The following is a 25422-nucleotide window of genomic DNA, read 5'->3' as shown; positions in this document are numbered from 1 at the left end:
AGCAATCCTACGAGCAGTTCTCTCTGAAAGTTTTCTTGCTCTTCTAGACCTCAACTTGACCTCCACCGTTCCTGTTACCTACCATTTCTTAATTACATTACAAACTGAGTGCTAGGCAGCTGCTTAGAGAAGCCCATGGCTGCTGATTGTTGGGACAAGGTTTGAGGAGTCAGAGTATTTGTAAAGCTTTGAAATTTGCATCACCTGACCTTTCCAAATGATGATAGTGAATTAAGGTCTGAGACCTTGGTAAAAGTTATCTGGGAGCTAAAATCTCTAGGTGTGCCCAAACGTTTGCATGGCGCTCCGTTTGTTTTGTTTTTTCACTCTAAAATTGTGCAAAACAAAAATAATACACTTATCTTGCTTAAAATTTTGAATAGAATGTTTAATCTTTAACTTTATGCCTTTTGGAGATCCATTCATCTTCTACCCATTTAACTATTCACAGCAACAGAAATTTTGCCAGGGGTGCCCAAACTTTTGCATGCCACTATATGTCCTGAAGGGAGAGAAGCTCACCTTCAATGATTTGCAAAGGGCTGTTCATACCACCGTTTTGCTGTTAAGGGCGGTGCTGTTGCCGTACCTAGCGGTGATGCAGCCAGACAGGATGCTCCCTAGTCCCTACAGTGCTGGTGTAGAACCATGTGAGGATGTGGTGGTTCATTCCAAACTTCCTCAGTCGTCTCAGGAAGAAGAGGCGCTGTTGAGCCTTCTTCACAACAGCCTCAGTGTGGACGGACCATGTGAGTTCCTCTGTGATGTGGACACCGAGGAACTTGAAGCTGCTGACTCTCTCAACCGGTGCTCCATTGATCGTGATGGGGCTGCTTTCTCTGTCTTTTCTCCTGAAGTCCACCACAAGATCCGTGGTCTTACTGATTTTGAGGGAGAGGTTGTGCTCCTGACACCAGCGTGTCAGAGTGGGCACCTCCTCTCTGTGGCCTGTTTCATCATTGTCAGTGATCAGACCTACCACTGTCGTATCATCAGCAAACTTAATGATGGCATTGGAGCTATGTGTTGCCACAGAGCCATGTGTTTAAAGGGAATACAGGAGTGGGCTGAGAACACAGCCCTGCAGGGCTCCAGTGTTGAGGGTCAGTGATGAGGAGATGTTGCTGCCCATTCTAACCACCTGGCATCTGCTTGACTGGAAGTTCAGTATCCAGCTGCACAGTGAGCTTTTTAAGACCAGAGCCCGGAGTTTCACATTTTGGAGGGCACTATGGTGTTGAATGCTGAGCTGTGGTCTACAAACAGCATTCTCACATATATGTTCCTTTTTTCCAGGTGGGGGAGCAGTGTGTATTGTAGATCCAATGGCATCATCAGTGGAGCGGTTGTTGCGGAATGCAAACTGCAGTGAGTCCAGTGAGGCAGGTAGCACAGAGCAGATGTAATCTCTGATTAGTCTCTCAAAGCATTTGCTAATGATGGGGGTAAGAGCAACAGGACGCCAGTCATTTAAGCAAGTAATGTTGGATTGCTTTGGTACAGGCACAATGGTGGACTTTTTAAAGCATGTGGGGACCACAGACATGGAGAGGGAAAGGTTGAAAATGTCCGTAAAAGCACCAACCAGTTGGTTCGGGCACACTCTGATGACACAGCCTGGAATGCCATCTGGACTTGTGGCTTTACGGATATTCATCCGTTGGAAGGATCGGGTTACATCCGCTACAGAGACAGAGATTGAACTAACCTCTGTAGCTCCATGAGAGCTCTCTCCACAAAAATGGTGTTATTTCCCTCGAAATGAGCATTAAAATATTAAGATCATCCGGGAGAGAGTCAGCGGTGTTCATGGTGTTCAGTTTTAAGTCTGTAATGATATTAATTCCCTGTCACATGCTTCTAGAGTTGGTGGTGTTGTCCCTGTACTGGCATTTGGCTGCTCTTATAGTTTGGCGGAGGGCATAACTGCCTTGTTTATGCTCTTCTGCATTCCCGGAATTAAAAGCGGAGGTCGGTGCATTAAGTGCCACATGAACATCACTATTAATCCACGGTTTTGGTTAGGGTATCCGTTTAGTTTTGGTCAGTACTACATCATCTATGCACTATATGGTATCAGCGTAAACCTCAATGTCATCATCAGAGGTGGACCGGAACATCTCCCAGTCCGTGTGATCAAAACAGTCTTGTGGCATATAATCTGATTGGTCTGACCAGCAGTGTATTGTTCTGAGGGCAGGTGCTTTCTGTTTCAGTATCTGTTTGTAAGCAGGCAGAGGCAGAACAGAAGAGTTGTCCGATTTGCCAAATGGTGGGTGGTGGAGGGATTTGTAGCCATCCCGGAAGGGAGACTAGCAATTGTCAAAAACCCGGTCCCCTCTTGTGTTGAAGCTGATGTGTTGGTAGTATTTTGGTGCTACTGACTTGAAGTTGACTTTGTTAAAGTCCCGGTCACAATGTACACTGCCTCAGGGTGCGCAGTTTCCTGCTCACTTATACTCCCATTATACTTTCCGTTGGAAAGCGATCCGCGCTCTCAGCTCACAGAGCTTGTTGTCCAGAGACTGAACATTTGCCAGTAGAATGCTTGGTAACTGTGGTCAATTTGCGTGATTTCTTAGTCTGATGAGAATGCCGGCTCTCCTTCCCCTTTTCCAGCTGCGTTTACATGGCCGGGCTGCCCAGACAAAGGCTCCACTGGCATGTTTGAAAACAATTGAGGTTTTTAAAGTCCGGTTCTCAGTGTGCTATTGCTGAACCAATGTCCAAAAGTGTTTGTCTATCATGGACAATAAGGCAGACAACATCAAAGACAAAAAACATAAGAATTGTAGACAAAACAAACAAAAAACTGCAACATTGTGTCTGAGCTCGCAACGCAGCAGCCATACTCGGCGCTATCTTGAACTACCATGCACCATCTTTTGGCACTATTCTGAGAAAACTCTAGAGACTATTGTGCATGAAAATCAGGAGGAGATCAGAAGTTACAGAAATCTAAAACCAGCCTCTCTGGCACCTAAAATCATGCCACGGTTGAAATCACTGAAATCACATTTTTCCCCATTCTGATGGTTGATATGAAAATTAACTCACATCTGCATGATGGTATGCATTGCTCTGCTGCCACATGATTGGCTTATTAGATAATCACATGAATAATTAGATGCAATAAATTGCCAAGTGAGTGTAATTTCTGTTATTTTATTGGTCCGGGAGTAATACACAGTTCAAGGCTTTCCAACTTAGTTTGCGTCTGCCTATAACTGGATTCATTTAATTTTCAGGTTAAACCATGGTGCATTTTCTTTTTTTAAATGTTATTTTGCATTTGACTATCTCAGAATGTAAACAAATGTCATGTTACATTAAAAAAACAGAATACATTTAAATGGGTCACATTCAGCTCACCAGATTCAGACAAATATAAAATAAAAATGTTGAAACTGTATCAAACCAAGAAGAATACTTCTAAAGACTTCTGTCTATAGACAAACAGGAAGTCTGACAGTACAATTTTCCCATCAAACGGCATGAGATTATAGACAATGAGTCAGATGTAAAGGGTATGAGTAACTTGTTATCTGTTTTATTTTCCTGTTTATGCTGCAGCGTTCACTGACACTGTCGTGTATTTTAATGTCTGTATCTTTTTATTGGATGTCCAGATGGATATATTTGGAGTGTGACCTCAAAAAGGAATATCCCGTTTCTGGGAAGAAATTTGGTCTTTGAATCTTTTAAAATGATCAGGCTTGTCTCAGATGTCATGACACATAATTTGGTTTAAGGGCTAATTTGGTTGATTTGATTTGCACGTTTTCATCCTAAAATAGTTGAAATAGCAGTGTTTTGCAATAATGGCATTTGTTCAGTAAATTGTGCAAAATAAAGATTAAGCAAATAAGCTGACAATTTTTGTTTCGAGGGGAAACACTTTGTACAAGCCCCTTTTTACTTTCTCAGCAGAACTTTCTGCTTTAGGCTTTCTGCTGTGAATGGATTACAGCACACACACACACACACACACACACACACACACACACACACATGCAATAAATAATTAATTATTAACCTTTATCATTCTTTTATATAAACCAGCATGTGGTGGCTGTGTGGGTGAACAGCTGAGTAATGAGTCACATGACAACAGCAAGCTTCAAGTTGCAGAGGATCTCTGGGTACAGGTGTAGAGAGATATAAGGTACAGAAACGTTTAAATCTGCTCCTAAATCAAGGACCTTAAATGACTCTAACGTCACAATGTTTGCATGAAGAAGATGAATATGCCATTATTAGATTAGAGCATGCCCTTCTCTTCATGTCGCTTAAATGCATGAACATTTGCCAATTTATGTTCAAATTTAAATGTCAAGTTATCAGAAAGGTTCAGAATGTAGTTACTACAAACAAAAGATGATAAAATGGTTTGAACATTTTACATATAATAATTTATTCCAAGACATTTACTTGTCTTTTGAGATTTTTATCTGGTTTGACATGTATTTTTGTGAAAATGGACACGTGAACTCATCTGACCTGACATTACAAAGTATTTTCATGCCAGGATCAGGATTTAAATCAGCGCATTAGGAACTGACTTTAAAGCTGAAGTGTGTAATATCTTCACCACTGAATGGAATTGCAAGAATAAACACAGCTCTCTGAATACACACTCCATCTACTGTTGATCAAACAAAAAGATAGTCCCGCCCCCCAATTTGGAATCAGTGTTGTTGTGTTGGGTTGGACTGGTACAGAAAATGAGCCTGCGAATTGTCTCTGCATATTAAGTTAGGATAGGAAAAAGTATTTTATTATTGGAAAAAGATAGCTTTAAAGGGTCAGTTCACCAAAAATGAAAATGATCTCATAATTTACTCACCCTCATACCATCCCAGATGTGTATGACTTTCTTCTGTTGAACACAAATATAGATTTTAAGAAGAATATCTCAGCTCTGTAGATCCACACATTGCAAGTGAATGGTGACCAGAACTCAAAAAGCTCAAAAAGCAGATACATCGAGCATAAAAGTAAACCATAAGACTCAGGTGGTTTAATCCATGTCTTCTTAAGTGATCTAGTTGGTTTTGGGTGAGAACATACCAAAACATAATTCATTTTTCACTATACATCTTGACAGCAGTCTCCTTGGCAATCATGATTTCAAGCTTGACTACACTTCCTATAGTGCCATACAGCGCTCGTGCATCAAGCACTCAGAAGTGTAATTGCGCCTAGAGACTGCAATGACAAGATATACAGTGAAAAAGGATGAATATTTTGGTCTGTTATCACCCAAAACCAAATAGATCGCTTCAGAAGACATTTGTTTAACCACTGGAGACTTATGGATTACTTTTATGCTGACTTTATCTCCTTTTTGGAGATTTTAGAGTTCTGGTCACCATTCACTTGCACTATGGACCTGCAGAGCTGATAGAAAGAAAGTCATACACATCTGGGATGGCATGAGGGTGAGTAAATGATGAGACCATTTTCATTTTTGGGTGAACTATCCCTTTAAGGCCAGATTGTAATATCAAATATATCGGTAACTTTTTAAAATAAGGATACATTTGTTAACATAAGTTACTGACATTCGTTAATATGAACTACCAATTAAAAATGATTTTACACCACTTCTTAATCTTGGTTAATGTTAATTGCAACATACTAATACTTTTTTATGTTATAAGTTATAGGCCTATGTGCTAACATTAGTTAATACATTACAAACTAACGTTAAAGGGATTGTTCACCCAAAGAAATCAGTCATTGATTACTCACCCCTGTGTTGTTATAATCCTATGACTTACTTTCTTTTCCTAAACACAAAGGGAGAAATTATGAAAAAAAATTGTGCTTAGTGATGTCATACAATGGCAGTTTATGGTGATCACCTCTTCAAGCTTCAAAAAAATGCAAAAGTATAATTCAGAAGTCTAATAAAATATTCCATGAGACTCATGATTGTTATGAAAATATACGATAATTTTGGTGAGAAACAACTTGAAATCTGATGTATTATTTAAACTATTAAATAATTAAACTATTGACCGACTGTTGATCTCCTGTGTATGTTCATGATAGAGCACAAGAGCACCAGTTCACGCAGCCCCTTCACGACATAAAGGCATTCAAGTGAAAACTCTTTTGTTTATCTAAAAACAGATCCTCCACAGCAATAGTGACATCAGAACAAAACACAGCTGCACACAAAACAGAGAACAGAACTTACTAAACATGTCTGAAGAGTTTGTTGTCAAAGAATAGATCCATTTCTATGCCCAGCCTTATTTTTTTTAAAACACTTGGACCGGTGCCAGTTCACATGTCCTGGAAAGGACATTAAAATCACTTAATGTGTTTTTCCAGAGGGAGAGGAATGTAAAAGTTCAAATTGAACAGAGGCAAATGGAACTAACAGCAAACTCAATGTCCAAACACAAATGATGAGTTGCAATGGAAAAAGAGACTGGTTAGGGTCAGTTGGGTCAATACTTGATCAATGTGCCCCATTATCTTGTGCTTCAGAATTAGCTAGAGAAACCTAAGTAAAGTCAAGGATTAGAACACAACCATATTTAATTATCAATTAATAAGCTAAGACTAAGAACGTTAAAAAGCTCAAATGTTTTTGGTATATGTAGAAAAAAGCCATACTTCTGTAAATCCCTTTTAAAAAGCATCTTCCAAAAATATAAATGTAAGGAATTAATGTGAAATACACAACACACATACAAACATCAAAGCCATTACAAATTATGCGAGCACATATTTATGGCTTCCTTCAATATATATAGATATATATACTCTTTTTAGTGTGAGCTTTAGAAATGTGTGAGTTCAGTTGGCCAGTTTTGTAAATGGTGAGAGATTAAAGACAGACTGCAATAGACAGTCTTTAATTCTGTATTTTCTTATAAGTATTCTCGAATAAAATATATGTTCTAGTAAGTTCCTAAAAGTAAAAAAATCAGTTCGTTTGTTGTTTCAGCAGTTGACTAAACAGTGAGTCAGCAGCTTCATGGTTCCTCTGTCCCATCAGAAAGGGCATGGTAGGGCTCTGTTAGCAGTGACCTCATATGTGTCTGTGCTATATTTAGATCTACAGTTGGACTCCACCATGTGGTGGGGTTTCCGGCTCAGTGACTTTAGTGGAAGAGTTACCACAGAATGTGCTCTTGACTATTGAGTGTGGAGTTGCCTAAACGTAAAAAGTAGAACGAGAGATATAAACGGGTACTGTTTGACACTGACCTTTATTATTATTTATTGGTTCTGTCAAACAGCGGCATGGAATCTTAAATCAGTGATCTCTGATAATTATCCAGTTTTGTACATTTAACTTAAGGATTGTGTGGTTTTCAAATGTAATTGTATTTTCCTCTGCTGTATAGTGACACCTAGTGGATGGTTATAGCTTCTGATCATTGCCCTATGATGTACAGGAAATGAAGATTAGTCTTTTTCACATGCCCGGCAATGAATGAATGTGTATGTAGGCTAGATGTTATAATGCTTCCACCCACTAGGGGGTGGAATGTGTGTGTGTGTGTGTGTGTGTGTGTTCCTCGCTGTTTCCTTTGAGTGCTGAAGGCAACAAATTTGTTTTCCTTTTAGGTAAACAATCCTAAAGTCTAATTAAATTATTTATTTGCATATGTTGACCATCCATGTTTCTCGGGATGATTATGTAACTGTTAAAGTGTACGTTAAAAGATATGATTTGTTATTTGTGGCAAATGGGTGTTTAAATGCAGCAATTTGTTCGTTTAGAAAACTCATGTGGCTGATTCTAAGTCTGATTTAAAGGGATAGTTCACCCAAAAATGAAAATTGTCTCACCATTTACTCACCCTCATGCCATCCAAGATGTGCTTGACTTTCTTTTTTCTACTGATTCTGTAGAAACAAATCTCCATTCAATGCAAGATAATTATTGCCAGAACTTTGAAACTCCAAAAAGCACAAAAGTACATCCATATGACTCCAGTGGTTAAATCCAAATCTTCAGAAGCAATATGATAGGTGTGGGTCCTTTTTACTACAAATCTCCACTTTGACCCTGCCCTCTTTTGCACATTCATGAGAGGACCGAGTTCTTCTGTTATTTGCATTTCACATTCTTCATGCATATTGCCACCTACTGGGCAGGGAGGAGAATTTGTGGTAAAAGAGGATATAAATATTGATCTGTTTCACACCCACATCATCTTATCACTTCTGAAGACATGAATTTAACCACTATTGTTATATGGTTGTTTTTTTATGCTGCCTTTATGTGCTTTTCTGTTCTACTCACCATTCACTTGCATTGTATGGACCTACAGAGCTGAGATATTCTTCTAAAAAGATCTGTTTGTGTTCAGCAGAAGAAAGTCATATTCATCTAAGATGGCATGAGGGTGAGTAGATGATGAGAGAATTCTCCTTTTTTGGTGAACTATTCCTAATATATTTCTAAACCTTTTGTTTAATGTAAATTATATCCAATCTGTATATTAGCACACTATTTCATTTATCTAGTTATTTATTAAACTAGATTTATCTGTGCTGTCACCTATATGTGTTTAAAGTAATTTGATCTAAAACAAATTTCACAGAACAGGGTTATATACAGTATATAAGGAAGTGTCACTGTAAGTGTCCTAAAATTTAAAGGGGAGATTATTGTACTGACAGCTGATTGTATACAACACAAAACAACTAATGCAGTACAAATAGTTTTTATTGGGACTTCACTATCATTGCTTTTTAAATACAATAAGACATAGATTGTAACATTCAGACATTTACTTTAGAGAACACTATTCTAAATTAGTCACTTACAAAACAAAGACAGGGAACCAAAGCAGCTTGGACACATGTTGTATAGGCATAACACTTTTAATGAGGCAATATTGATAATTTCTCATTGTAAATAGTTTAGCTAGAGAGTGTCTTCATGCAAGGACCAGAAAACACTCCACTGATGAAATTCCACATGAGTGGAAGAGGAATGTCAATGTCCATCTCTGTGTCACTCACTCTCACATAGGACTGAACATCCTTGATGGCATCCTTAAGAGTCTCGATAAACTGGTTCTTGAGAACTTCCAGACGGGCCACAGTAGAATCAATCCAGGCCTGGATATCTGCAATCAGTTGCTCAATGGTCATCTCAGCGAAGATTGCCTGGGCCTTAGCTTTGATAGTATTATAGTAGTCTTCAATAATTCTCCTGGACTTCTCAACATGCTCAGTAATCTCACTCAGGAAGTTGGAGTTGACAGCATCAGTGTAGACATTGCTGATCCAGCTGGAAAGCTTGTCCAGATCTTGAAATTTGATAGTGTTTAGGAGCTCCTCTGCCTTCTCCACACTGAATTTCAGGATTTCAGACAGTTTCTGCACAATGGTCTCAAAACTAACATCACCCAGACCATTCACGATGGTGATCATTTGGCTTTGGATCTTCTGGAAAGCAGCATGGAAGTCATCTAACATTTCTCTTCCACTGATAATGTAGGTGGACCCAGGAATTGTGACTTCTACTTCTCTGATATACTCAGTGACAGTTTCAGCATATGTGGCGACGATCTCTGGTATCCTTGTGATGGCCTTTTCGATGACATCGGCTATGAAGACACTGATTTTATTGTAGACCTCAAGTCCAGAGAGTTTCTCAGAGTGTCCAGGAAGCTGGAACTGGGTGTCCCTCATAAATGAGATGGCTGCTTCCAACAGAGTTTGAATATTATTCTGGTATGCTCTTAGGAAGATCACCATGTTTTCAGAGATCTTACTGCAGATTCCTGTGAGGTCAGCAGAGGCAATCTGTTCAGCTGCTCTCCTGTAAATGACTTTACCTTGATCCTTCATGTCATCAATGGTACTCTCTAGCTTCTCATATTTCTTGCTGATATCATCATAAACTGCATTGATGTAATATGTTATTTTGTCTTTCAAATCCTTCAAGGAAGCAACTTTCTCCTTTAGCCACATGATAATCTGAGTGGGGACCTCCTTGTTCCACTCTGTCTGGAAGCTCAACCTGTTTGAGTCCTTTACCGCAACATTTACCTTCAGGATGTCCACATTGTCCTCAGACTTTAAAGAAAAACAGAAAATGGTATGGTCATGTCAACTGCTAATTGAAAGTTCTGAAGCATTATTAAGAATAATTTGAAAATAAACTATTCATAATAATTTAATAAATAGCTGAGTCTTACCAGATAAGCACCAAAAAGTCTTCCAGTATAGTGGGATAAGCTCTTGCTCTGCAGCTGAAGACCAAGGAGTCCAGCAGATGGGGAAGATACTGAGACAGTAAGGCCCTCTTCAGCATTTCCATTTAGGTTGTGGTAGAGCATACATTTCACAGCTGGCAGATTGACTTTAGCAGCATTTGAAATAAAAGCCTTAGAGAATTCTGTGTTGGACTGAAAAAGTCCATTATAGTTGTTCTCAAAATATTTATGCTCCACATTGAACTTGGTGAACAATTTCATCCCTGAATTCATGTTCAATGTGGCAGAGCCACTGGTCATGCCATTGAAAACATCAAACTCTGAGATTGCACGAGTTTCGAACTGAGCAACAGACTCATCCTGATTTAGGATCTCAGCCTTGGTGTTCATGGTCATCATAGCGGTTTTCACAGAGAACACATAGGTAAGGTCTCCCATGACAGGGATCATGATTGACTCCTGTATATTGGGTAGAGTGATCATTGTGAAAGAAGGACATGAGTATATATCTGATGTTATTTTGGAATTGAAATTGGGTGCAAAAATGGGTATTTTGATTTTACTAATGATAGCATTGAGAATTGGCTCCATGTTGAACTTCTCTGGGTTCTTCACATACTTAAGCTGTGCATCCATATCAAGGGTCTGCTGAGGTGTGATCAAGACTCTTTTAAGGCCTGCATCCTCCCATAAAGAAAATCTCTTTACATATGGTGTTTCCTTGTTAATTAATGGGACAGTCACTTTGGGGATGTTAATTGGCAAGGTGAGCACATTAAGGTCAGCCTCACCATTGACTGATGCAGAAATCTGAATTTCCTTCTCACTGTTAACCATATTGATGTAATGAGCGTACTTGTACTGATTGAACCTAGCAAGACCGGTCCAGCTGGCCTGTTGCACTGTGGGACTTAGAGATAATGACATGTCATTCTGCAGATCAACTTTACCGGACAGCTTAAAGGGAAGCACAAGCTTGGTGTTCTCCTTGTTCTTGGTTGTAAAGATGATTTCATAAGGCACAGCTTTGAAGTTAACTGAGTTGGAAATGGTACCCTCAACTTTGCCAATCAGTTCAGCATCATGGGACACACTCAATTCAACCATTGGGTCCTTTACATGAATCTGCCCTTTAACAACTGCAATGCTGCTCTTGATGAAGGGAGTTTCTGTCTCTGCTTGTGCATCAAATGTGATCTGAATGAAATTACCAGTCTCGGCATTCACTTTCTGCTTCATCTTGAGAAAACTGCTATCAGTAGCACCACTGAAGGTCAGTTTTATGGACTCTACACTAATCAAAATTTCCAAGTCACTCTTGTGTGTTCCGTCATCAGAGTAATCCTTGACAGAGTACTTGGCTTTGCCATCATTTCCAAGGGTGAAGCTGATGATGCCAGATTCCAGCTGAGCAGCAGCCTTCTGAGTCATTGTGGCTTCACTGAAGATGTTGGCCACTGGCATGTTCAAACTGTGGTTGTAAGAAGTCTCCAAAGTACTTGAGAATCCACTCTCCATATTCAGGAATGCATTGTTCACAAACTCAGCATTGTATGGTTCTGTTGTTGCCTTAGCATAGGTCTTAGCAGATGCCTTGGCTGAAGCACCAATAATAGACAAGGATCCCTGGTGATCAAAAGAGAAAGCCATATGGTTGGCTTTCACTGACTCGGTCAGGGACATAGAATTAATTCTAGGGATGTTAAGGCGAGCAGTGGTGTCAAAGGTGTAGGCCAAGAGATCAATAGGAGTCTGGAACTGAGAATTCAGGTTGGCAGTGAACTGAGGGGCATCAGAGCTGTCTGTTGCGTTTTTCATTTCAGCAGTGGTCTTCACAGTGTGCTCGGGGGCTATGATCTCAAACTCACCATACAGAATTCCAAAACAGGGGATTTTGCTCAGGTCAGTGACCATCTGCTTTACTTCATCAGCCAGGGTGTCATAATCAAAAGCAATAATTTGTTTGGCTTTGGTATATAGTTGTTTGATCACCTCATTCGCATGTTCAAAGAATTTGTCAAACAGTGGTTTGATGTCAATAGATTTGAGATAACTTGCAGCTGATTGCATGGTTTCCCTTAGCTTGTATTGTTTCATTAGTTCCACAGCCTCATCAATGATTTTCCCTACCATCGCCTCAATCTTATATTCTGCTAGAACCTCATCAACTTTGTTGTAGATTTTATTTATTTTGGTGATAATGCCAGTTCTTTGTTCCAAATGGTCAATCCAGTGCCTGACAAGCTGCAGGGTTTGTTCAATTCTTGTTTCTGCTGGGTAGATGCTGAAAAGCTTCAAATCATCATAAAACGTCTCCACATTAAAATCTACAATTACTTGCTGGAGTTCACTTCCTTTGTTCTGCAGAGTGGCACTAATGTCATATTTACCATCAATTTCATTAAGCAGGACAATGCTCTGATCTTTCATGGTCAGCATTGCAGTTTTGATCTCCTCAGTGAGAGCAGGCAGCTTCTCAGTGAAGGGCAGAGAAATAAAATCACTGTTCTTCTCATATTTCACAGCACTTGTGATGGCAAATTCCTGATTGCTCTTTTCTTCATTCAAGAGACTGGTTAATACGGTGCCTTTTAACGCAACACCAATGTTCTCTGGAGTGTTGAAGATCTCTAAGCTCTGCTCAAAGGCATGACTGTTCAGTTTAGACTCCATCTTGATGTTCAGTTTTTGCTGCTGAGGCGTGAAAGCACTGGTTATTTCATTCTGGAAGTTAGTTTCAATGGAGTTTCCACTATTCAACTGGTGAAAGGTTGAGGCCTTGCATTCATGCTTGTGTGAGAAAGACTTAGGTTCGGCACGTAGGAGCAGCATGCTGTTCACCTGACCACTGTGTTTTCCAAACAGGTTGAGCTCTCCGTCAGAGTTGAAGGAACTGTCAACATTCATGCTGAATGGTTCTACTTTGGTGAGTAATTTGCTCTCCAGTCGTAGAGAGGGAGATTTGAAGCGCACCTCATTGTTGAACTTTGAGGAAAATCCAACAATCTCAAGGTCAGAGCTCTGAGTAATTTGAGAGCTTAGGAGTGTTCCAGTGGTGCTGCACTTTGTGGTGGCTGTCTGGTCAGCATAGGTCATCTCATATGTATGTCTCAGCTCCTCTTCACCAAAGGTTCCCTTCAGAGTTCCAGTCAATTCCATCTTGTAAAGCTCTGCCTTCATCTGGGCATCATTGATGAAGTTGACACTGATGACTTTAAGATTATTGTTGACATTGAAAGAAGCTGTATAGTCATGAATGTCCACTGCAATGTTGTGCTTGTAGAAGTTGTTCTCATTCAGGAAGTTGTCAGACTCAGAGTTGATGGCCAGAGATTTGAGGGTAAGTATCAGAGAATCAGTGTTTTCTATTTTCATCTCCTGAAGTGATGCAGTCAACTTGTTGGAGAGGTTCAGGCCCTCTTCATTTAACTTGAAAGTGATTCTGTTTCTAGTGTTGGCATTGAAGATATCACCCTTATACATGCTGTTTAGATATACCTCTGAGCTTGCAAGTCTTCCCTCAACTTTAAGTTCGGCACTGTTCTCATGGACTGTTCCCTTGGTAGATACAGACATTGTAGCACCAGATGTTGCAATACCACCATTGAAGATGTATTCAAAGGTCACGGAACTGACCTGAGCATTGGTGGTACAGCTAGTGGCCAAGCCATCCTTGGTGAAGGACAGGGTGCCTTTGTGGGAGGCACGGTTGGCAGCAAAGTTGATAGAAGCATCTGTATTCAGCTCCAGTCCCTGAGTGTTCAGGGATCCAGCAAGCAGGGAGAAAGCACGGTTTGTGTTGTCATCAGCCTGGGACTCAATCCTGATAGTGGCCTCCTCCATGCTTGCAGAGAAGCCTACCTGGTTGCGAAGCATGCGCTCATCAGCTTTGGTGACAGAATCTGCCTTGAAGGTAAACTGAGCCTCCTTGAACTCAATGTTGAACTTGGTGGTGTGGCGAATTGGGTCATTGTTGATGTTCGTGTTTGACTCAAATGAAAGTTCTCCATTGGCTGCTGTAGCTTTCATCTGGTTTTGGATTTGGAAAATGGGAGAACTCACCCTGATAGAGGATTCAGCTCTTGCTTCTCTGGTTTTAGGTTGAAGTACAAAAGTTTGGGTGGCAGTGGTGCTAGCAGACATGGGGCCTACTTTTAATGATCCATCCAAATTGCCATCAGTTGCGATTTCAGAGGAGATAGAAGCCTGAACTGTGTACACCAGGGACATCTGCATACCCAGAGGGCTGGAAGCTTCAATCTTGTAATTTCCTGTAGCCTTGACTTCATCTGTGATTTTGGTTGTTTCCATTAAGCTGAAATGTGCATCGATGAGCTTATGGTGCAGGGAAGAACTGATGTCGACCTTTGCAAGGCCCTCTGGGATGTCAGCCATGTTGGCAGCTCCTGAATGTAAAAGATTGTCATTAATTAAAGAAGAAAAATCCTATCCAAAGATCCATATCATATCGATCAGCGAATCTAACATAAAATAATGTTATAGTAAAAAATCTAATGAGTTTACCTTCCACAGTAAAGGCAAGAAGTTCCACAGGGCTGTTAGCAGAAACTTTGTAGCTTGCAATGTAGCTGAGCTCGTTGACAGTGTTGTTGCCAGCAGAGAAAACTCCCTCAATATTATAGAAGTTGGTGCTCACTTTGGCAGATAACTCTACCATTCCAAGGAGTGGCATTGAGAGGTCATAGCTGGCGGGGATGGAGAAGGTAGGTAGACTGAACTGTTTAGAGGGCAGCATTAGACCAATCTGAGGTATAGCCAAGTCGGGGGTGGCCATGGTAGGAGGGATTCTCAGGTCCTCAAATGTCTTTCCACCAAGAGGCAAAGGAATGGTGACTGTGAAGCGATCCTTGTTGAACTTGTATTTGAATGTGCTCTCTCTAAAAATAAAACAAAATTATTTTGAAAGTCAATGAATATGCCACATTTGTAGTTTTTGTGTGGATAATGTAGATAATATGCATAAAAAGGGATACGAGTTTAGAATTAATCTTACGTGTTCATGAACACACTGTCAGGCAAAGATGGAATAGTCAGCTCAGGAATGTTCTCTCTTAGCATCTGAAGGTAGGGAACATCAGCAGAAATCTTGTCTATCCAAATGAGGTAAGCCTGTAATATCATTGAACATATTGGGTTGAACAACCTTCCACAAAATAATCATGACTTCAATAAAAATTGTGTTTTTGAATGGTTTGCTTTCATGATCAATTTAATCTATAAATAAATGGGAGACAATCATACCTCCCAGATTTTGGCATAAATGTGACGAAGCTTCATGTCAGTCTTAACAACTTGATGTTCCATGATGTCATCAAAGATCTGATGCATGCGACTCTGAAGAGGTGCTGTGCTAGCCATTAGCTTCCGAATCTCTGAGTCCATGTCAGACTTCAGCTCAACGTTCATCTGATCATCAGCTGTAGTGAGAAGAATTGTTCACTTATCACATTTTATGAAAAAAAAAAATCCTCATAATAATTACAATAATATATTAAAGCTTTAACAAAAAACAGTGAAAGAAGAGAAGGATTCACTACCAAATTGGAAGGTGATCTTCTGCACAGAGTTTGTCTCTGGGAGCTTGATGTTACTCTTGAGTTCCAGAGTCAAATCTTCAGTATTGGTGATGGTGGCAGTAAGGGTGGCTTCAGTGCTGAATGAGGGTACAATCAACTGAGCTTCCAACAAACCTTCTCTCATGGCCTCAAACCTGTTATTAGCAAAAACATTTCTTTAGATTTCCTCTCAAAGAAATAAGAATTTTGGTTGCATTTTAGTATAAAATCAGGAACTTGTCAAATTATTGTCAAAATAATAAGTATTTTGAATGTTGCATCTACTTTTTGGACCCAAAATGGGAAAAAATGTGTCTAAAAGGAACATGGCAAGTGCTTTTTAAAAGTGATTTTCTGTACTTACTTAGCACGGCCGCTGAGAGACAGCTGGGGAATGTTTTTGTTTGTGATATCAAAAGTGATCCTTTTTCCTTCAGCAGTGCTGTCAGTGACACCAACTTTGATTCCGGCCTCAACATCATAGTCAGGGATCTCAATGCTGGTGGTGAGAATATTACTATTCCTGTTGTACTTAACAGAGGCAGTGGCCTCAGTGGGCTCAGCACCTAATGATTAGAACAGAGAAAAATAATTATTCGTCTGAAACAAATAGAACAAATCCAATTAAACCAAATCTCTTTGTGAATCACAGTAAAAAGTTGTATCTTGCTATTGTTAATGTAAATGGATAGTTCACCCAAAAATGAAAGTTCAGCCACCATTCACTCAACCTCATATTGTTCCAGCCATTTTCACAAAAGGAGATGATAGGTGGATTGCTAGCCTTAGCCACAATTCACCATATAGTATAGAAAAGATGCATTGAATGTGAATTGTGACTAAGACAACATTTCCCAGTGTTCCATGGAAGTGTCAAAAAAATATGGTTTTGGAAAAACAAGAGGTTGGAGTAAATAATGAAAGAATTGTAATTTTTTGGTGAACAACGAAAAATTACTTTCATTGGTGTAACCTCATGTAGTTAGATTATGTTTATAATGGTTATGTCATTAAATCATGTTTTAAAATTAACATTTTTTGAGTATACATGCCTTCTGCTCTCAGAATCATTTTCAGAGAATCAACCTTCTGGTTGTCCTCGTTCAAGACTTCATAGGCAAAGGTTGCAGTGTACTCAGTGACTTCACCAGTGGGCTCCATGTTTACAGCAAACCTGTTCAGGCAACAGGTTTAGTATAATGTGAGATTTATGGCAAAATGTTGGAAATAGATGAATGATTGAATGTGAATGTGAAGAAGTTTGATTCTTACATGGACTCTCCATTGAGAGGAAAGTGTGGAGCATTTGTCACAGCTCTAGAATAGATGATGCTAGTGCAATAATTGATGCCATAAATGAGGGGGCTGCACTTTGCAATGGCGGTCCTGTCACCTGTGTCAGGCACAAGTGTGACCTGGGTGTTGGACACCATCACAAGCTTGTTGCTGTTCATGGAAAAATGACACAGGGTTTCTCATTAAATCAGATGAATGTCTTGACCAAATTTGTTGGAGCCTGACGCTGTTTCTTTATGTACATTTATTTTAAGGTTAGACAAAGTAATTTTTTATATTGTTTACAATAAATAATTTCAGTATGTTTCAGGTGACAGTAAAACAGCTACCTGGCTCTGAAGAGTTGGTTAGGACCCTGGGGTGCAGGGATAGAAAGCTTGATTTGACCATCGCCCATGGTGATTTTGGCATTGAGAGAGCTTTCATGAAACAGGTTAGTGTGCATTTCCACAGCAGAGACAACAAACTTGGGGATGTGGACTCCCATACGGGTGACAAATTCAACTCCCATGGAGGGTGAAAAAGACATTTCACTCTATGAAGAGAATAGTGAAACAATGAGCAATAGTAGTGGAAATGCTTCTACAATATATAACACGTTTTTCCACATCAACCAATTCGAAATTGTATCAAATAGTTATCAAAGATTGTTTTAACACCTTGCCAGGCACCATACGCAGACCACCCTTTACTCCAGGTGCAAAGGTTCCAGACAGAGCAAACTTTAGGGGGAATCCAGAGGCGGTTGGCAGGGAGAACTCATTATCCATAAAGATATAGTGAGCAAAAAAGCTCTGATCCCCGGACATCAAGGCCTTTGTAATCTGAATTGAAACAGCAACAATTGTATTTAAAAACATTTGCAGTCTAAAATACATCTATTCTTAGAATATCACATATTAAATCCATTGGTTATGATCCATGAAATACTATTTTATCAATGTATGACATGTATGTGAAAATGTACATACCAAAGCAGGTGTGGACTTAAGGGCTTGAACGTATGTGACCATCCTGTCAACAATGACAGACAGTTCACTGGTGCTCTTGATGTATCCCAGCTCAATTCCCATGACCCTCAAGTAGGCCACAGCCTCTGGGGAGTCCAGGTTGTACAGATCCTTAGCAAGCTTGTTGAAGTTGCGCACCATTTCCCTTACAATGTTCTCAGGAACCTGTCAAACAGAATCATGAAAATGCTTGCGATATTAACCAACCTTTGATGAATAATCTAATATGAATCATTATGTTTGTAAGAAATTGATATCAGTACCTGTCTCTTAGTCTTCTCTGTTCTAAGGGGCTCAACCCATTCCTGCAGAACCTCATTCATTTTGTTTGGCATCTTGTCCCCAACCCAGTAAATTGCCTTGGAAATGGTGTCAGGGAAGAACCCATTGCTTCCAAAAAGAGTCTCGACAGTTGGCTCAAATCCTTTGCCCTCCACGCCAAACTTGGTGACAAAACAAATCAAAATTTTACTTAGAAATTCTAAGTCAAGAGACAGCTAGTCACTTTAGAATCCCATTGAATAGACTGTACATCAATTGCCTAGTTTTCAAGCGCAAACAAAATATTTTCTCTACCCTGATTAAGATATTTTTTAAGATCTGTCCAAGTACAGTAATAAGGTTTACATAGACAATAACACATGACCTCTCCTACCTCCAGGAAGTCAAGGTTGTAACCGAAGGCCTTCAGGGTTGTCTCAAGCATAACTTCCCTGGGCAACTGGCTGCTGGGGTCAAAGATGATGCTTCCCTGTGTGCTTGAGCCCATTGCTTCCTTTGCTGGCATAAATGCATCCATCTTATAGTTACCAGAGAGCTGAGTAAAGTTGGAGTGGCTAAACACCTCATCGTCCTGCATGACCTCGACTATCTTTTTGCTTAACCTGAGAAGGAAAAAGTTACCATGTTGAGGGGAGTATATAGAAAAAACTGAATGGATAAACACATGCACATGATATCTCTTAAAATTAGTCTGACAAAATGAAAAGTAACTAATATACATACTCTTGAATTTCAGGGTTCTTGGAATGGATAATGTTGTAGACATGGGAAGCCACAAAGGATTTGACTTGCACATTCTGGTCCTGGGTGAGGATCTTCTTCACAACCTCCAGGTCGCTTTCCTCAGGCTTTCTCATCAAGATGAGATAGGCAGCCAGTCTCTTCTGAACAGCACCTTTGGCATAAAGAGCAACTCTCTGGATGTTGGAACGAACCTGAGGGAAAAATAAAGAAGGCATTCTGTTAGTACCTAGGACTTGAGAGATATTACATGGCATAGCACACAATCCATGTTTGAAGAACTTGCAACACTTACATCAGAAGTCAAAGACATGCGTCTGAAAGCCTGGATGGCAGCCATCTGGATGGACAGGGTGGTGGCAGGCTGTCTCATGCACTTGATCAGGGTGTTCTTGATGTTGGGATCAGCTGCTTCCATTGCCTCACCCATGTTTCCAACAACCTAAATATGGAATATAACAATGATCAGATAATTGTTCTCAAATTGCAAATTGGGAAAACGGTTCACAAAGGTATATGTTTAGAAATTCACACCCTTAGGGTCAGGAAGGTCAGTTCTTTTTCTCCAGCACAGTCGGCACCAAGAATAGAGTTGATGAAGTTGTACACCTCCATAATCTCAGAAGTGAGCTGACCCTCAGCTTGGAAATGCCTGAAAGGGTAAAGCATACATGCTCAGCTACAGTGGAGATTGGATTTTCTAAGCTATATGTGACGTATACCCTGTTGAATAGACCAGGATGGCTGGTCACCAGCATATGTTGTGTTTTGAATGTTGGTGTGCTGATGTTGCTTGAATAGTTTAAACTGCAAGACAACCACAGTCAACCAGTTTTACCAGAAAGCCCATTCAGGTGGACCATATTCAACAAAGTTTTGCTGGTGAAAATTATGGCCATGCTGGTCCACCAGTTTGACCAGAAACAAACATCAATATCCAGCATGGATATTCATGCTGTTCTATGCTGGTCTTTTCAGCAGTGAAGTGAAAAACAGTTGGTCTTGAAACACTTACCTCCTTACAACATTACTGAGAGCATACATGATTGCCTTGCTCTGCTTGGTCTGGGCAATCTCGAGTATGTCCTTTACCAAGAGGCCAGTGGGGATGTGCATCATTCCCAGAGCATAGACAGCAGCATCTACCTCGATGGCATCAGAGTCAAAGGTCTTGAGGATATAGAACATGGAGCTGGCGCACTCTGCAGTGCCGCACTGTGTCAAGGCCTGCCAAGTCAGGAGCTGGTCTTCCTCCACCATCTGGGTGGTGGCCTGTTTCAGAACATCAATCTCCAGTCCACGGAGCTCAGACACCAGTCTATGGAAATTGCTTGCCCTCTGGTTGCCATGTGGTCTTTCATGCATTGATTTCAGCTCTCTGAAGGTGGACAGCAGGGTCTCTGAGGTCTGGACTGTGGCCTTATCCTCCACAACCTCCAGAGCCAAGTGCTTGCGGTCAGTAGAACCTGTGTTAAAGATGGGGAATTATGTATGATTGAAAGGCTGCATAGGACCAATCCAGAGAAAAAAGTAGTCAGTTTGTTCGGAAAAAAGGTACTTTACTGCCCTAAATGCAGTAACTTATGACTAAAATCAAGTCTCTTAGACTATGATCCATTTTTGGAAAGATGGGTTTGTCTCAACTATGCACAGATTCAGAAAAACTCTATTTTATAATCTACATTTGGGTCTACAATCAAAAAACTTTATAGCCATTTTCTTGTGTTTTGTCTTTGTAGGGCAGTATAGCGTTTGAACAGGTAAATTTAATCTGAACTCTTTAATCGATTTGAAATGTATACAGAAAATGGGTATACTCACTGTAATCAAAAACTCTGTCATTGATCTTGCTGGTTCCCTGAAGAGTTAGGGTTTGCTTCACAAGGGAAGAGATGCCATACTCATTCCTGCATATAAATTAAACGAGATTGAGGGAATCAAAATGTTATATTCCAGTTATACACACATTTTATTAGCAATTATAGAAATTGGACTATTGTGAGATTATGTCATTGTCACTCACTTGTAAGAGAAGGGAAGGAAGATGTGCTTCTCTGTGCATGTAGCAGAAGTCATGTGCTTTTTCTGGTTGTCAAACTTATAGTTGCAGGTCTGGGTACTTCCAATCAGTTTGGAGAGAGGGTATTGCTGTTGAAACAAAGACAGAACTGTATAAACATTATTTTGAGAAATACAAAAATAGTATTTTTACCTGCTGCTGGAATAGGTTTTATTGGCAGTGTAAATGTCTTACCAAGCCAGTGATTATAGCGAGGGGGCTGTTGTGGCTCCTTTGGGTTTTAAAGCTATCACAACCAGACAGGTCCCTAGTGATGCTGACATCGGTGGCAATATCCTCCCTGGTGTTGATCTTGACATCAGTGGCACAGATTCCATGGACAGTGGCCTAGATTAATGAAATAATGTAATCAAAATCAATAAATGTTAACTTGTTGCATGAAGGCTTAAAACATGTATTTAATACTTCAGTGCAAATCATGATTGCAAAAGCTGGCTTCAAGAACTTGCCACCCAAAACTGTAAGTACTTCGTCATTTCAATCCCAGGTTCATGTGGATAATTAGGCAATATCATAATCATGAAATTGTCTCCTATCAGTTGACTCAGGTTAAGGTTACAATGTTCTTCAGTAGAATTTATTATTCCAGATAATAAGAGATCTTATCTGCTCAGTTATTTAGTAGGTGATTGCTAATTTTTAAATCAAGTTAATATGACCAGTACAAAGATTAATAAAAGGAAATCATGTTTTTGTTACCATGTCTTTGCTCTGCTCCTTCTCCATGACAGGCACAATCAAAGCAGAGATGATACCCCTCTTGAAGTTCAGGATGTCAGCTTCATCGCCCTCGGGGTAGAGTGTCACACTGGTCTCACCCTCAACTACAAACTTCAGTGTGTTCCTGTTCAAAGAGAAGCAACAGTTGAATCCATGTTATCAACAATTGAATCCATGTTGTCACTTGTTGAAAACTGTGGCTAAAATGTCAACTTCTTATCAATTTAAAAATGAACACACAGTATAAATTGAAAAAAAAAAATACTAGTTCACTCTGCCCCAGAGTGAACTAGAACTTTAGTTGGTAAAAATACCAACTAAAACCAGCCTTAAAACATAGAATTTAAATGTAGTATTATTATATATTCCACAGGAAGGTTGGCGAGCTTATTTTGAATATCATACATTTTTAGAAAGATCCAATTGCAGATTTATTGGCTATGTATAACTGTGAGGTGTCACTCAAACTTACTTCTCCATGGCTGCTTGGAAGGCCTGGGCCTCAGCAGGTGGTGCATAGGTGGTTGTCCCATCTGCGGCCACTCCCATAACCTCGGTCAGGGAGCACTCGCTGGTGCGGAGCTCAAAGCTGCATGCCTGGGGGACAGCGATCTCAACCTATGCATGAAGGGGAGATAATGACTTTAAGGGATGAAAAAAGTCCTTGATGTTATAAAACGGAGAAGAAACGCAAAACTAATAGAGTCGAGCAAAGCTAGACCATCTACTGAGGCATATTTAATTACAGAGGGTTAAATCTCACGAAACCTATCAAGAACATGTCCAGGTTATATTTCACCAACTAAAATCAAAAGAAGTAAGACATTTTATTTTGCTTAAAGAAAACATTCACCCAGCAAGTGAAAAAAGGAAAATATTGAAAGGTTAACATATGAGAGTCCATTTCTCAAAGTTAAATGTACCTTGCAGGATACTTTGGGGCCATTTGTGAGGTGAGACGCCCCCTTCACACTATTCTGGATCTCTGCTTCATACTGATATGTATATTTTTTGTAGATCTTAAATCTTTTAGACACTGTAGATTAAACACACAAGAAAAATATAAAGATGGGATATCTTGAACAATATACATTGTATCACTTTTTATTGCATTATCTAATCAGGGTGAGCAATTCGAAAACTTTGACATCTGGACTTTGACATCTGGAATCAAGCACTGTCTAATGTTGATAATGAGTACAGTAAATGGCAGACCCAGATTAGACTGGTGATGTCATTTATTGCGGGGTCAATGTAACTGACAACAACGATGGGTACAGAAAGTCTAGTAGGTAAAGGGTAAGGATAAGGAGGGGCGCTTATCATTTCTAAGGACCTAGACACTTTGTGTACAAAAACACTTACATTTCATAAAAGTTTGAGAAATAAAAGAAAGAAAAAACTTACAGTGACATTCTGGATGAGAACTGGACTCTTCTTGCTCTGGTGAAAAAGTCATGTAATTATAATTTTAAAAATGTGCAATCAAAATAGCATAGGCTACATCAAAAGATAAATCAAAGATTAAATCAAACAGTATTAAAAAAAAGTGAAAATAACCATACAAACAAATGGATAGCATCAACTCAAAGAATAAATGCAGAAAACAGTGTACTAAAATTAAAATAGGATCAAATAATCAATTACATATTTTCAGTGCATATAGGTAGTCTAGCATCAGTGCATACAGAATGTAAAGGAGCGTTATACTCACGGGCTACGGCACAGGTGCCGAGTAGCAGCAATAAGCAGAGCTTCATATTCCCCATCATGGGACAGAAGAAGCTCAGAAAGCCCTGGGTCGAAAACAAGTCCTTTCTTGGAGACTGGCGAAGCTCTTCTGGCTCGCACCTTTTAAACTCGTCTCTACTCGGTCAACTTAAGGGGTTAAAGAAGGGTTGCAACAGGTCCAAAGTTCCATCAGCCAGTGTGGCAGACCAAAGGCAAAGGCTGTTTCATAAACTGCTACCAAGACTGGCCTGTCAGCAATGGAACTGATGGAACTCACTGATTGCATCGACCCAACAGCAAGTACAACTTTAGTCTGCCTTGCTGGATTGATTTTCGTTCCTGTAATGCAAAATCTGGCTCGGTACAGGTTATTGTTGGGGATGAAGACCAAAAAAGCTCTCTGACTTTTTGTAGATTACATTTGAAGTTTTCTTTCTTAGTTTATTTCCTGGATTATAGTACAAGACAAACTATTAAGTACAACATGAAAAAAAACTCTTTTAAAACTCGCTCTTTAATTTCTCCACTAACAATGACGAATACATGCATCACAAGAGAATTCACATATTGTGTTTAATATAATTCTGTGGTGAAAATCAGAGGTTTCTGATTGGTCCAGGGGCCCTTGACTACCAGGGGCCCTTGAATTCCCGGGGGGCCCTGGGCTTTAAGGTTGCGCAATCAAGTTTGGCGATCCCCAGCACGAAACCCATCAACAATGAAAACGACCCCAACCCCCTTCTCGCTCCTTGGATTTGATTTATATTGTTATGACAGAAATGATTTCACTACTGAGGGACATTATAATTTATTTGATAAAAAATCATTTTTAAGCTATAAAATAAATATTGAAAAGGTTTGTTACATGTTTTTTCACCCTGTTTTGATTATCATAGTTTTTCAGATCATATAATTCATATTTTTATATGGATTTTCACATTTTAAGATTATCTAGGTCTGGAACAAGGGTAAAACAATAAAGTCTAAACACGAGAAGCATTTGAGAATAGCCAAAATAATAATGATGATGGCATGATAATCATTTGTAATCCTTTTTAATAGACAGACCTTTTTAATCTGAGCACAATAAAGTGTTAAAATCTGTTTTGATAAACAGACAAACCATTTGATAAAGCCTCTTATTTCTTTTTTAAATTTATAGGAGATGCCGTTGCCCTAAATTAAATCACGTCCCAGCAGTTAGTACTAATTATTGTTCTATGCAGTGACAGATATTTGAGTCATGCCCTAATCTGAACTGTTGTCAAAGAACGTGTCCTCTCCCAATTTCATGTTGTGTCACAACACTTATCATGTGAAACCAAGGCAGTGTGCAAAAGTTAACAGAACATTTCTACCAATTAGGATCCCACATGGACTGTGTTTGGAATTATCTATAAAGAATTATCTACAGCATTAAGGACATGGATCCATTGGGAAATGAAAGAAACTAGATGTAACACAGGGTGTGTTTTGACTTGAATTTCATAGCAAACTTTTTAAAAAATCACGGTTTCAAAAACAACTTTAAAAGAAAAGCATTTGTTTTAGGTTTTGCTTCTTTAAATTCAATCAAATTGGGAACATGCTCAGAATAGATCAGAGGCTAACTGCCATGCCGAATCCTGAGAGGCATTTAACCAAATCATAGTGCTTTAAGAAGTGTTGCGCTCATCATTTCGTGTGAGGTCATTAAGAGAAGAGATAACTTAATCTGAGAAGAGTTCCACAATATGAGTTACATAAGACTGAAGATGTAATGCTGAAGACAGAGAAACATTTTTCAG

At 39.5% G+C, this 25422-nt stretch overlaps 1 protein-coding gene across 1 annotated transcript; it reads right to left on the bottom strand.

The window, feature by feature from the left end:
* Positions 1 to 8686: 8686 nt before the first annotated feature.
* LOC127621635 (apolipoprotein B-100-like) lies at positions 8687 to 23735 on the bottom strand. Its single transcript, XM_052095311.1, has 26 exons — positions 23619 to 23735; positions 23312 to 23347; positions 22828 to 22940; positions 22377 to 22522; positions 21884 to 22028; positions 21359 to 21511; positions 21128 to 21252; positions 20926 to 21011; positions 20120 to 20570; positions 19639 to 19756; positions 19400 to 19546; positions 19087 to 19298; positions 18737 to 18965; positions 18345 to 18524; positions 18043 to 18246; positions 17731 to 17895; positions 17401 to 17606; positions 17048 to 17221; positions 16828 to 16949; positions 16140 to 16341; positions 15758 to 15930; positions 15462 to 15637; positions 15214 to 15329; positions 14724 to 15097; positions 10182 to 14605; positions 8687 to 10059 (listed from the first exon to the last, which is right to left on the bottom strand). The coding sequence occupies exons 1-26, from the start codon at positions 23674 to 23676 to the stop codon at positions 8896 to 8898; spliced, it is 9699 nt and encodes a 3232-aa protein (XP_051951271.1). The 5' UTR covers positions 23677 to 23735; the 3' UTR covers positions 8687 to 8895.
* Positions 23736 to 25422: the final 1687 nt, after the last annotated feature.

This window comes from Xyrauchen texanus, chromosome 28, assembly GCF_025860055.1.
Source record: "Xyrauchen texanus isolate HMW12.3.18 chromosome 28, RBS_HiC_50CHRs, whole genome shotgun sequence".
In the NCBI taxonomy this organism is placed as follows: Eukaryota; Metazoa; Chordata; class Actinopteri; order Cypriniformes; family Catostomidae; genus Xyrauchen; species Xyrauchen texanus.
This window is presented reverse-complemented; position numbering and strand designations above follow the sequence as displayed.

Excerpts from the sequence above, each read along its gene's own strand:
- LOC127621635 (XM_052095311.1), bottom strand. The coding sequence starts at position 23,676 with ATGATGGGGAATATGAAGCTCTGCTTATTGCTGCTACTCGGCACCTGT. Across the intron at positions 19,547-19,638 it reads TGACCTTCCTGACCCTAAGG|GTTGTTGGAAACATGGGTGA; the intron begins GTGTGAATTTCT and ends TTCCATATTTAG. Across the intron at positions 15,098-15,213 it reads GACAGTGTGTTCATGAACAC|AGAGAGCACATTCAAATACA; the intron begins GTAAGATTAATT and ends TTTTATTTTTAG.